The 12,468-nt window shown below is 43.0% G+C and overlaps 1 protein-coding gene across 1 annotated transcript in view; it reads left to right on the top strand.

The window, feature by feature from the left end:
* Slc30a7 (solute carrier family 30 member 7) overlaps positions 1-12,468 on the top strand; it is a 73,080-nt gene that overhangs the window by 24,466 nt on the left and 36,146 nt on the right. The window contains exons 7-8 of the mRNA XM_059266130.1: positions 4,590-4,640; positions 8,138-8,273. Of these exons, the coding sequence (XP_059122113.1) occupies positions 4,590-4,640; positions 8,138-8,273 (187 nt within the window). The remainder of the gene's footprint in view (positions 1-4,589; positions 4,641-8,137; positions 8,274-12,468) is intronic.

Here is a 12,468-nt window from a genome sequence, read left to right as displayed (position 1 = left end):
GCCTCAGAAAGTAAGGGTGGCGTGCAGTGGAGGAGATCATGAATGCCACCCTCAGGCCTCACACACGTGTTCATACCCATCACATCACATCCAAAAGTTAATCCAAGTCAATAAACAAACATGAATAGAAACTTCATTATTCTTCCCTGTGAACTTAGTACTTTACATTCAGAGATTGCTTTTAACCAGAATGATTGCAGTCATCAAGTACAAGCAATTAAAGTAGCTTTGTCTCAAATTTTGTTAGTTATGGACTGTCAAACGACAGCATTTAACTTGAAATACATTTCTAAAATAGAGTTCTTTCTTTCTGTTTTGTTAAGAGCCTTTATAGTGAGTCTGTACAGCTTTTCTGGTCATGATAGAGAAGGTACAAGGTGGAGAATGACTGGCCTTACTGACCATGCTCATTACTTCTGGGGTTTACAGCCTGGGGCCCACGGGCTGCATGCAACAGCTACTAATGTAGCCCAACACAAAAGAGCAAACTTAGACCTTTTTCTTTTCTCTTTTGGTGTGTAACTTGATTTTGGGTTCTGGAGTATGAATTGTACAGCTGTGAACATCCTGTGGTAGTGGGAAAAGGTTGACCATGCCTCAAGTTCTATGTAGAAACTGACTTGCTTTTGCATGTCACTCATATTAATCCCAGACAGCTCTTTTACGTTGTGGCGTTCTTGCTGGTGGAGTATGGAGCATAGTGTGATCAAGGGACCGGGGTAGCCATGTTTGTGGGCCTCAACACAGAAGCCTGTGGTGGTCAGTTGACCTCTGAACTCTTGCCCTTCAGTAGACTGAGTTTCTTGTGTCACGCTTGATTCTTGTATAAAATCCTAGCACAGCTCTGGCACACAGGAACAACTCAGTAGATATTTACTGGGTTCCCAAATGTTTACCTATTTTTTATACTCATGTTTTTAATTGTTGGGTAAATTTTCTCCAGAGTTCCCAGTTCCAACATACAACAAGGTTTGAATATCCCTTATCCGAAGTGTCTGAGGTTTTCGGATTTGTTCTGTATTTGAGGTATTCGCAGTAGGCTGGACTAACTGAACATTTCTAGTCTGAAGTCCAAAATGTCCCCAAATCTGGAACATTTCGAATAGCAGAATGATGCTCTGAACTCCACAAATTTTAGAGTATTGCAGATCTTGAATTATGGCTTCTCAGTCAGGTTTGAAAGAAAAGAATAGAAATTTGATTCTCCTTGTTGTGAATAATTGATTAGAAGAAGAATTTTTTTCCTAATTTACTAGAAAAGACATTTTGTGCTTAGGTTTTAATAAAAATAATGTATTTTGGAAGATTGAGAAAAACTTTAAAAATTACTCAGGTTCATTTTGTGAGAGTTCAATTAATATTTATTGTAATCATTATCCTAAGTGCTCAGTATGTACTAGACATACTCTAAGAGCTTTCTATGTGTTAATTTTTATAATTTTCTCATAATTGACTGAAGGGTATAATAGCTGTTGTCCCTATTAACTGAGGCACAAACAAATCACAGTAAATATTAAGAAGCTAGAATTCTGGACCAGTGAGAGGCTCAGCATGTGAAGGGTGCTTACTGTCGAGCCTGATGACCTGAATTTGGTTCTCAGAACCCACCTGATGAGAGAAGAGAACAACTCCCTCACCTTGTCTCATCATTGCCACATATGTGAGTGTGTGCACACACATAAACGTGTGAGTGCATGCACACACATAGATATAGGATTGAATAAGTCCACATGTTAGAGTGCATGCACACACATAGACACAGGAGTGAATAAGTCCACATGTGTGAGTGCATGCACACACATAGATACAGGAATGAATAGGTCCACATGTGTGAGTGCATGCACACACATAAACACAGGAATGAATAGGTCCACATGTGTGAGTGCATGCACACACATAAACACAGGAGTGAATAGGTCCACATGTGTGAGTGCATGCATACACATAGACACAGGAGTGAATAGGTCCACATGTGTGAGTGCATGCACACACATAGACACAGGAGTAAATGAGTCCACATGTGTGAGTGCATGCACACACATAGACACAGGAGTGAATAGGTCCACATGTGTGAGTGCATGCACACACATAGACACAGGAGTGAATAGGTCCACATGTGTGAGTGCATGCACACACATAGACACAGGAGTGAATAGGTCCACATGTGTGAGTGCATGCACACACATAGACACAGGAGTGAATAGGTCCACATGTGTGAGTGCATGCACACACATAGACACAGGAGTAAATGAGTCCACATGTGTGAGTGCATGCACACACATAGACACAGGAGTGAATAGGTCCACATGTGTGAGTGCATGCACACACATAGACACAGGAGTGAATAGGTCCACATGTGTGAGTGCATGCACACACATAGACACAGGAGTGAATAGGTCCACATGTGTGAGTGCATGCACACACATAGACACAGGAATGAGTAAGTCAAACAGCTAGGCTTTGAATGGTGGCTCATACGGTGGGATGTGTAAGGAAATGGGCCTCCATTCCACTTAGCTCATGACCCTTGTCCGTCTCACTGAGCTTTGTATTTACTGAAATGTAACACTGTGAGGGAGCTGTGTCGTCGTTTTTAAGGCTCTTAAGCCAGTGGTGCAGAAATTGGGAGCTTCTTATAGCAGTGGATGGTCCGGGCTTCTCTCTAAGGCATCACGTCTGCTTGAATCGCCCAGTGGCTACTCTGCAGTTCCCATGGTGACATTCCCTCGCACCTAAAAGAAGCTTGTGTCTTTCACATCTTTATCCACAACTCACCACAGTGCAGCACCCCTACTCAAGGAGCTGAGGAAACAGTTAAGTTATAGGCGCTCTCGGGTGTGCCTCGCTGTGGCAGTGCTCAGGTGTGCTGCCCTGATGTGCTTCACTGCAGCAGTGCTCAGGTGTGCTGCCCAGTGCTCTCCAGAGTGCTTCACTGCGGCAGTGCTCAGGTGTGCTGCCCAGTGCTCTCCAGAGTGCTTCACTGCGGCAGTGCTCAGGTGTGCTGCCCAGTGCTCTCCAGAGTGCTTCACTGCGGCAGTGCTCAGGTGTGCTGCCCAGTGCTCTCCAGAGTGCTTCACTGCGGCAGTGCTCAGGTGTGCTGCCCAGTGCTCTCCAGAGTGCTTCACTGCGGCAGTGCTCAGGTGTGCTGCCCAGTGCTCTCCAGAGTGCTTCACTGCGGCAGTGCTCAGGTGTGCTGCCCAGTGCTCTCCGGTATGCTTCACTGCAGCAGTGCTCAGGTGTGCTGCCCTGGTGTGCTTCACTGCGGCAGTGCTCAGGTGTGCTGCCCTGGTGTGCTTCACTGCGGCAGTGCTCAGGTGTGCTGCCCTGGTGTGCTTCACTGCCGCAGTGCTCAGGTGTGCTGTCAGCCGTGGGCAGTGACCACTCAGTCACCACACTTCACATTCACGAAGCTTGGCTGGTCTCCTGATGGTCCCTTTAAACAGATGCTGCCCATCTTTTCCCACTTACGTGGTTTTTGTCTCATTGCAAAACTGATTAGTCGTCTCTGATGCCTTTAAGTATAGAAATTATAGTACCTTTTATCTTTTCATCTTAAAGAGAATTTTAGTTCTTCAAAATTTTATTAAGAGAGTTAACACCGTCCCAACAGTAACCTACTGAACATGTCACTGATGTAAGATTTTGAAATCCTTTTCTTATTATGCTTGGCAGCCCATGTATGTCACGTACGTTGTCCACTTTCCACCTCACCCTTTCCCACAACTACGTTAGCAGTGAACCGAGGCCTTCACAGTTAGTGTTCGCCTGGTGCTGCCAATCTTCTGCAGCTCGCTCGCCTGTAGGCCTGTGGCACACAGCCTTTCTCTCCGTGGAGACTCCAGGGCACAGCTGTAGTAATGACCTCGCTTTTGCCTCTGTGAACAAGGGGAAATGCTTCAGGCAGTTCCCATGATAAAAGGCAGGATTTTAGTAAAGTGACTCTGTCTTCTGTGGAGAAAGTGGCACAGGTAGTGTCTGTCTGTCCTCTGTGGAGAAAATCACAGGTAGCGTCTGTCTATCCTCTGTGGAGAAAGTCACAGGTATTGTCTGTCTGTCTTCTCACAGGTAGTGTCTGTCTGTCCTCTGTGGAGAAAGTCACAGGTAGTGTCTGTCTGTCCTCTGTGGAGAAAGTCACAGGTAGTGTCTGTCTGTCTTCTGTGGAGAAAATGGCACAGGTAGTATCTGTCTGTCCTCTGTGGAGAAAGTGGCACAGTCATGCAGATTCACTGAAAGCTGCTGTTCATAGTCCGCTTACCTTGCTTCAGCCCTGGCTTTCATTCATGGGCCTCTTCAAACTTTATTAGTATAATATTGGTAGGTCTTCATAATATTTGAATTTCTTGTGATTTTTATTTATAGTACAATAATTTCCAGAATATTCTATACCCTTGTTACATTTCAAAATTGCCCTCTCTAAATTCACCTCTACTTAATTACTTGATTAAGTTTAAAAAATAATTTTGTAGGTGTAATATGACTGTCTACTCACACCTCCATCATACACTTGAGTAAAATGGACTCTGAATTGCAAACATTTGGATCAGGAATTGAAGACATGTTTTAAAGTAACTTAACTTAATTCTCTACAGATGGTCCATCCTTCAAAGAAACGGCAGGACCCAGCAGACAGATTTTACAAGGTATGACAAGTAATTGTGTGTTTCTTGATTTCATGAAACTGGCTTCATCATTTTCAGTTGTCCAGAGTTCTCTTTTAAAAAAATTAGTGCATGGCAGGCATATTTTAAATGTTTTCCCTCCTTGGAAATGTACACAAACACACACTATGTTGAGTATATTAGCCATATTTTGTCACTTGGCTGTTTTCTTAGATTTAATTAAAACCCCAGCCTAGACATTGGAAACTCCTGCTAAAGGTAAGTGCTAGGCCTGACTGCGGTGGCCCCAGGTGTGTTTGCTTTCTTAGGGTTATGACAGTTTCTCCAAAATAATGTTCAGTATGTTCTTAAGTTGTAGGGAAATTGAGAGCTAAAAATGAAATCCAGTGAGACCTTTGTCATATGTGAAGGCATCAATTAATGATACCTAAACAGGAGCTTAATGTCATATAAACAGTATAAACAGCACCAGCTAGAGAAAACTAATCTGTCTGTGAACTCTGTTACTTTCCTTTGGGGGTGTGGACTATATTGTCCAGATTCCCAGCTCCCTGCTTCTTGATTTTTTTTTTTTTCCCAGTTAACTCTGGTTTTCTTGGTGGCTTTAGATCTAGCCTCTCCTGCATATGTTTTTCTCAACAGTTTCTTGGTCTAATTCTTACTTTTTTGTTTCTCCATAGGGAAGAGTTTATTTTTAAAGGGCTTGGTTACCCTCTAGTCACCAACAGTCTTTGCACATTTTTGATGCAACTGTGTCAAGTGCTGTCATTAGCTTTGATAATAATTTATATTTAGTTATGAAAAATCATGATTGGGAGGGAATAAGCTTAATAGAGCCTTTTATCATCTTTGTATAAACTGTGATGAAAATGAGTTTATATTTCTGAAACGCCTGCGTTTTGGGGTCTCCAGAAGGCCAGGCGGAAGCTGAGGACAGCTGTTACCTCCTGGTGTGCAGACTCAGCGGCTCTGCAGACGCTCATCGCGAGCACTCTGAGCTAAGGCGGGTCTCAACTGCTTGCTCTGCCTCTGTTTGGCTTCTAGTGCACCAGGTGTTAGAGGTGTGAGAGCAGTGGTGTGTTACAAGTCTTGCATAGCTTCAATTTTATATGAGTTAGACATACTTTCTCTATTTCTTTAGTGATTTTTCTCATGAATAGTTACTATAAAATAGAGTAGTTAATGATGTGTGCTAATAAAACCTACTTTCTGGCTAGGAAATTGCATGTAGGCAGGGACTTTCCAACCTCAGGAGAAGCAAGAGCAAATTATTTCCCCCCTTTTTTCATTGTTCAGAGCTATTTTTATTTCTGTTCCTACCAAAACACTGATTGAAGAATTTAAAAGCTTAAAACTGTGTTATCATGTTTAAGAGTTTGTAACGTAGGGACTTTCAAGTGTATTGATTTAATATCCATCTTTTTCATTTTTATTTTTTAAAGCCAAAGTGGTTTTGATGGGAATATATTTTATTCTTTGGTATTTAAAGTACCATAGGAAAGCTTGTTACGTGTAAGGATTTGCCAGTGAATTATTTGTTAGAGGACAACTCTGGGGCTGGTGAGGTGACTGTGGTGTAAGGGCACCTTACAAACTTTCAGGGCCCTCGTGGTGGAAGGGGAGAATCGACTTCTGTTGTTCGAATCTTAGATGGTCTTTTAATAAAAAACCCAGAGCCAGATATCAGGGCGAAAGCCGAAAGATCAGAGAAGCAGGACAGCCAGCCACTAGTTTACCTCTACAAAATCCTCAGCCTCAAGAGAGCAAGTTCCTGTCACGCCTTATACCTTTCTGTGCCCTGCCATACTACTTCCTGGGATTAAAGGTGTGTGTCACCACTGCCTGACCTCTATGTCTAATTTAGTGGCTGGCTCTGTTCTCTGATCCTCAGGCAAGTTTATTAGGGTATGCAATATATCACCACAGACCACCACAAGTTGTCCTGTGCCTTCCACACGTGTGCTGTGATATGTGCATACACATACACACACATCCGCACACAGATGTAAAATTTTCTGTGGAGTAGTCTGCACGGATGAAAAGGAATAGGGGGTGTGATGGAGTGCCATTTGCTGTGGCCTGCTGTCCACTACACGGTGGCAGTGAACGGTCTTTCACCAGCAAACATTAAGATTTAATGGAGCCAGGTGGTAGCGTTGCACGCCTTTAATCCCAGCACTCGGGAGGCAGAGCCAGGTGGATCTCTGTGAGTTCGAGGCCAGCCTGGTCAACAGAGCGAGATCCAGGACAGGCACCAAAAGCTACACAGAGAAACCCTGTCTTGAAAAACGGAAAAAAAAAAAGAAAGAAAGAAAGAAAGAAAAGATTTAATGGGACTCACTAGTGGTCACAGTTTAAACTGCTACACAATTTCCTTTAGTTTAAATCTGCGCATATTTACCATTTATTGTTCAGGGAATCCGACATGAATTTCTTAGCTGCTCACGTCTTCCATGTAGAGCAGTTGATGGTGCTCAGGACTAATGGGTTTTTTTCTGAGTGAAGCACACTTAAGTTTAACAACTGTTTTGCTGTGTGGTGAATTTTGCTCATTAAAGATCTACAGGTTGAGCCAGGCTGTGCGTGGCGCACCACACGCCTTTAATCCCAGCACTCAGGAGGCAGAGACAGGTGGATCTCTGAGTTCAAGGCCAGCCTGGTCTACAGATCAAGTTCCAGGACAGCCTCCAAACTACACAGAGAAACCCTGTCTCCAAAAACAAAACAAAACAAAAACAAAAACAAAACAAAACAAAAAACCAAAAAACAAAAACAAAAAATCTACATGTTGAGTAGATTATTATCTTCAGTATTTTCTGGAAGAATTGTATATGCAGCTTCTTTCTTGAGATTTTTATGGTTTTCCAGGCAAATGTCACTTATCTTAATAGTGTATTTTAGTTCTTAAGCAGCTAACTAGTGACTTACTTAGTACCTAATATTAAAGGTTCAACGTATACTTTCTAATCATTTAAAAGTATTCAGATACTTGTTTTTTTTGCATGGTGAATTTGAGCATAATAACAGATTTCAGTGGTGAAACTGTTTGGATAATTAACATCAGGTTAAGCTGAGTTAGGATCCATATGAAATTCTAGTCCTAAGGCAATAATTTTAATCACCAGCAGAGGGCTCTGTGTGTACATGTTTTCAAAATGAAAATGCTTTCATAACCAGTTTGTTTCACCTGATGCGCTTTCCTTGTCTGAACAAATTATTTAACCTTTGTCCTTTTTAAAGTAAAGGTGGATTTCATAAATAGCGTTTAAAATAAATTCTACTTTCTCATTTGTATTGTTCTATTAAGATCGAGTATAACCTACCGGTGAGATGTTTAAACTGGTGGTTGGGAAAACAGTGTTTCAGTTCATAGGTATTCTGCTGTGCAGTTCCTAAGCAGTCAGTCTCCTCCTAACTGATTCTTCATTGGGTAGGTAATGGTATTTATGACATTTTGGGTCCAGTCCCAAGAACTATTCCTATTTTACAGTTTTGTGTTGATGATGCTTTCTTTCCAGGTGTGTTTTTACACATCCTCGCGGACACACTTGGGAGTGTTGGTGTGATTGCCTCTGCCATCATGATGCAGAACTTTGGGTTGATGATAGCAGATCCCATCTGTTCGATTCTCATAGCCATTCTTATCGTCGTCAGGTAAGTGGCACACTGGGTATTATCTGTCGTTCAAATGAGAGGGAGGCCGCTCAGAACCACGTGATTAGAGGTCTACAGTGCACATTGTCCTGGGCTTCCCTGTGGGCTTCAAGGAAATTCTTGTCCAGATTCTCTTTTCATCTTCACATTTTCATGCCTTTTCTATTTATATCTTGCCTGGAGTTTAAACATTTCTTTGTGGTTTTGACATTTAAGCCTTTGATCATAATTCAAATCTTTAATCATATACTGTATCTGTAGAATAAAATATTGGCAGTGTAAACTGCATTAACTAGACTATTATAGTTTATATCTAGACGTGGCAGTGTTAGACCGTAGTATCGATGCTGCCTCTGCTAGATCTATCTTGAATTGTACAGTTTTGTTATTCTTTTTCTTTTCCTCACCTACCCTGGTGCTAGTGCCCCATAAAGACATTGCATGTCCATCCTCGGTGACTGCCGCAGTGCATTGTGTAGCTAATATTATTATCATCTTAGACCCTTTGTCCTAAAACACACTTCACTGGTGGCTTCATTTTTATTGTTTTAAAAAAATGGAAATATGTTCTTTAATCTTGCAGCCTTTTTTACTTTAAAATTTTATAGTATGTCTCAGTTGGAGTGTTATCGTTTCTCCATCTCTCTCCATCTCCACTCAGTAGAAGCTTTTGTGATGAAAATGAAGACTGATTAGAAGTGAGACTGGAATGACAGTTTATAACTCAGAGTTGACTCGGGTCGATGTAGGAGATTGCAGTGCTAAAGTTGGAGGTGCTTGTTTTTCCCTTTCTGCCCTAAAAATAGAACACACATTTTAAACATGCAGATTATTCTTTAATTATTTGCACACGGAAGCAGGTGTGTATGGCAGCCTTTCTAAAGCTCAGAATGCCTTTTCCTCATCTTTGGAGGTCTTAGCCAAACTCTCTTGAGTTAGTGTAGACGTGCCAGGCTCCTGACAGGAACGTTAATGTCTGTAACCACCTGTCTTGTTGGGGGCGCCTTCAGTGCGTTTTGCCTTAGTGTGTGTTACAGTCTTAGTTGTCCTAGTGGTTTGGAAGAGTGTGGTCTTAGCATTCCCTTTGCTCTGGCGCCACTTGTCACCGAGTTCTGCTGTGGTTTGATGGGAAGCCATGCTGGCCTCTCTGTCCCCGCCTTCTCTTTTCCCTGCTGCAGTGACAGTCCTCTGAGGAGGACTGTGTGACAGACTGCAGTTATCTTGCTTTCAGTCCTTGGACTCTTTATCTCAGAAGAAAGTTCAAGACCCATAGCAGTTCCCCTGATAGTGTTTAATCCTGTCAGCCTCTCCCTCCCTCCCACTGCCTCACCTCAGTTCACTCTCTCTTCCCCAGTGACAGTCTCTTCTCTTCAGTGTCCTAAATACATCGTCAACTCTCTGCCTTCCTGTCTGTCTTTTCTCGGTCTAAACTCTTCTTGCATTTGATACGCCCTTTCCCTCAGCCCTAAAGATGTGTGGACCCCAACTCCACATCCTTCCTATGAAGCTTAATCCAAATAGCACCCCTTCAGGAAACATTTCCTGACATCCCCCACCCACCAGCTGCGAGCTGTGTGAAGTCCTTCCCTGTAGTGACTTCTAGCAACGTTCCCTTCCAAGGCATTTATCATAGTGTCCAGAGTCTGCCTTATGTGTCTGCAGCTCCGGGAGGGCAAACTGATACCCTGTTATTACAAAGTGACCATATGATTCTCCTGGTGAAGAAATTGGCACACCCCAGATTTGAGTCAGAAGAGCTTAGGTTTTTTCCACTCTAAAGAGTTACATTTTATCTAATGTCTGCCCAGGCTGGTCTCAGACTCACGGCAGTCCTCCTGTCTCCGCCTTCTGAATGCTGGGATGACAGGTGTGTACTGTCATGCCTTGATTTGTTTTTTTCTTTTAATAAATTTGGTCCTCTGGGGGGAAAAAAGAGTGATGTTTTATAGCTGGGCACTGGTGGTATACACGCCTTTAAACCCAGCACTCAGGAGGCAGAGGCAGACAGATCTTTGTGAGTCTGAGGCCAACTTGGTGTACAGAGTGAGTTCCAGTACAGCCAGGGCTGTTACACAAAGAAACCCATCTCAAAAAACAGAGTTATATTTTCTAAATTGGAAATTCTTTCATTGTTATATTCTTAGTCATTTATTCTACAAACAATAAACAATAAATAAATGCATATATGCACACACAACAATCTTATCTTGCCACAATGTCTAATACATTTTTTAAAAATCTTTATAAGCCGTCTTCAACAAGTAGCCCTGAGATTCCTGCTCTTTTGATCTTATCTTGCCACAGGGGAGAGAAAATCAAATCAATAGATTGACACTCCGATCTGAAATGATTATTTCTTGTGCAGAGCTAAGGGAGGACGTCGTGGTAGTCACTGAGCTGTCATCTGAGGTTAAATGATAAGGCAAGTCCGCCACTAAATGTCGCCAAGAGCTTTCCAGCCTAGGGACCAGTTGATAAAACGGCACATGGTTAAAAACAGCTACCCTAAAGGAGGCCAGTGTGGCTGAAGCCCAGGGAACAAGAGGAGAGTGGTTTGGGATGGAGCTGAAGAAACATACCAGGGAAAATTACAGGGCTTGGAGGTCGGATTTCATTTCAAGTGCAGTGGGAAGTGATAATAGAGTGACCCTTGGTCCATAGGTTTTGTTTTGTGGTGCTGGGGACCAAGCCAAAGCCTATACATGCTAGGCAAGCACCCCGTCACTTATCTACATCTTCTTACCCTGATTTATATTTTTTAAAATTTATTTTATGTGTGTGAGTGTTTTACCTACATGTATGTCTGTGCACCATGTGTGTGCCTGGGGCCTTCCGGGGCCCTGGAACTGTAATGTGAGATAGTTGTGAGCTGCCAGATGGTGTAGGGAACTGAACAACCAACGCTGTTAGCCACAGAACCATCTTTCCAGCCTCCTGATGTGAATTTTTGGAAAATAGTTTTCAGCTGGGCATGATACCCTTAATCCCAGCACTTGGGAGATAGAGGCAGGCAGATCTCTGTGAGTTTGAGGTCAGCCTGGTCTACATAGTAAGTTCCGGGATAGCCAGAGCTACATAATGAGCTCCTGCTGCCAAGAAATTAATTAACTGAGTAAAATAAATAAAGATAGAAAGGAAGGAATTCTTGAATGAAGCCGAGGTTGCAAGGGGTCCAAGTACAAACAAGTAGGACCATCTAGAAGCTGCCATAATGGACCAGGGAGAGGCCGTAGTAGCCAGGTCTAATCTAGCAGTGGAGAGATCTGAATAAAGCCAAGAAATGGGGTAGAACTAGTGAGATTTGCTATGGATGTGGAGGTGTGGGTCAGGCTTAAGCGAATGGGAGCCGTGGCAATGCTTAGAGCTCTTACCTGGCATGGACAGAGGCGTTGTCACTGAGAGGAGACTAGAAGAGTGGTGTTTCTCCTCCCTGGAGGCACTGTAGATCAGCGGCCATGTTCTGCTCATTGGTGGTTTGAGATGCTGCGTTAGTTACACGTGTGGAGGCTCCCAGCAGGCAGTGGGTGTGTAGATACAGGATTGCTACCATCACTCGGCTAACCCAGCGGGGAGTTTAAAATCACACAACAGTGGTCAGCTAACAGCCGGGCCACCGCACCCACTCCTGTTCCCTGGAGATGTCCAACAGTTCCTGCTCTTCCCTCCTGAAACTGGTGTAGCATCAGTTCCCTTTCAGTGTAGTGCCTCGGGCAGCCTCAGTCAGCCAATTACAAGTACAAATCCTTTTTATTTTTGTTTCTGTCCGACTGTTCAATTTCCAAAAATTTTCAGTTTCCGTATACTTAACATACTGAAAAACAAAGGAAGGCATCCTGATTATAATACAATTAATTACTGAAATGTATGATGTGCCTATTGAAATGTGTCATATCTCACCTCTTTGAGACAGTGGATAACTCCAGTATATTTGATAGTCATTCAGCAAATGCTGTGGTACCTACTCAGCTGGGCAGTTGATCGCATAGCAAATACCTTACACCCATGGGGGAGCTAGTAAAGCAAATGGGCATACAAGTAGATAATAAGACATGCACAGTGCAGGGCAGCAAGGCAGGAGGAGAAACATGAACACACTGCTCCAGAGGCCTTCTGAAGAAAGTATTTTCAACAGGAAATAATAATCGGCCCCCATCAAATGCTCTTGGGATGATGGGTCACTTACACCAGACCCTGG

The sequence above is a fragment of the Peromyscus eremicus genome, chromosome 6, assembly GCF_949786415.1.
Source record: "Peromyscus eremicus chromosome 6, PerEre_H2_v1, whole genome shotgun sequence".
In the NCBI taxonomy this organism is placed as follows: Eukaryota; Metazoa; Chordata; class Mammalia; order Rodentia; family Cricetidae; genus Peromyscus; species Peromyscus eremicus.
This window is presented reverse-complemented; position numbering and strand designations above follow the sequence as displayed.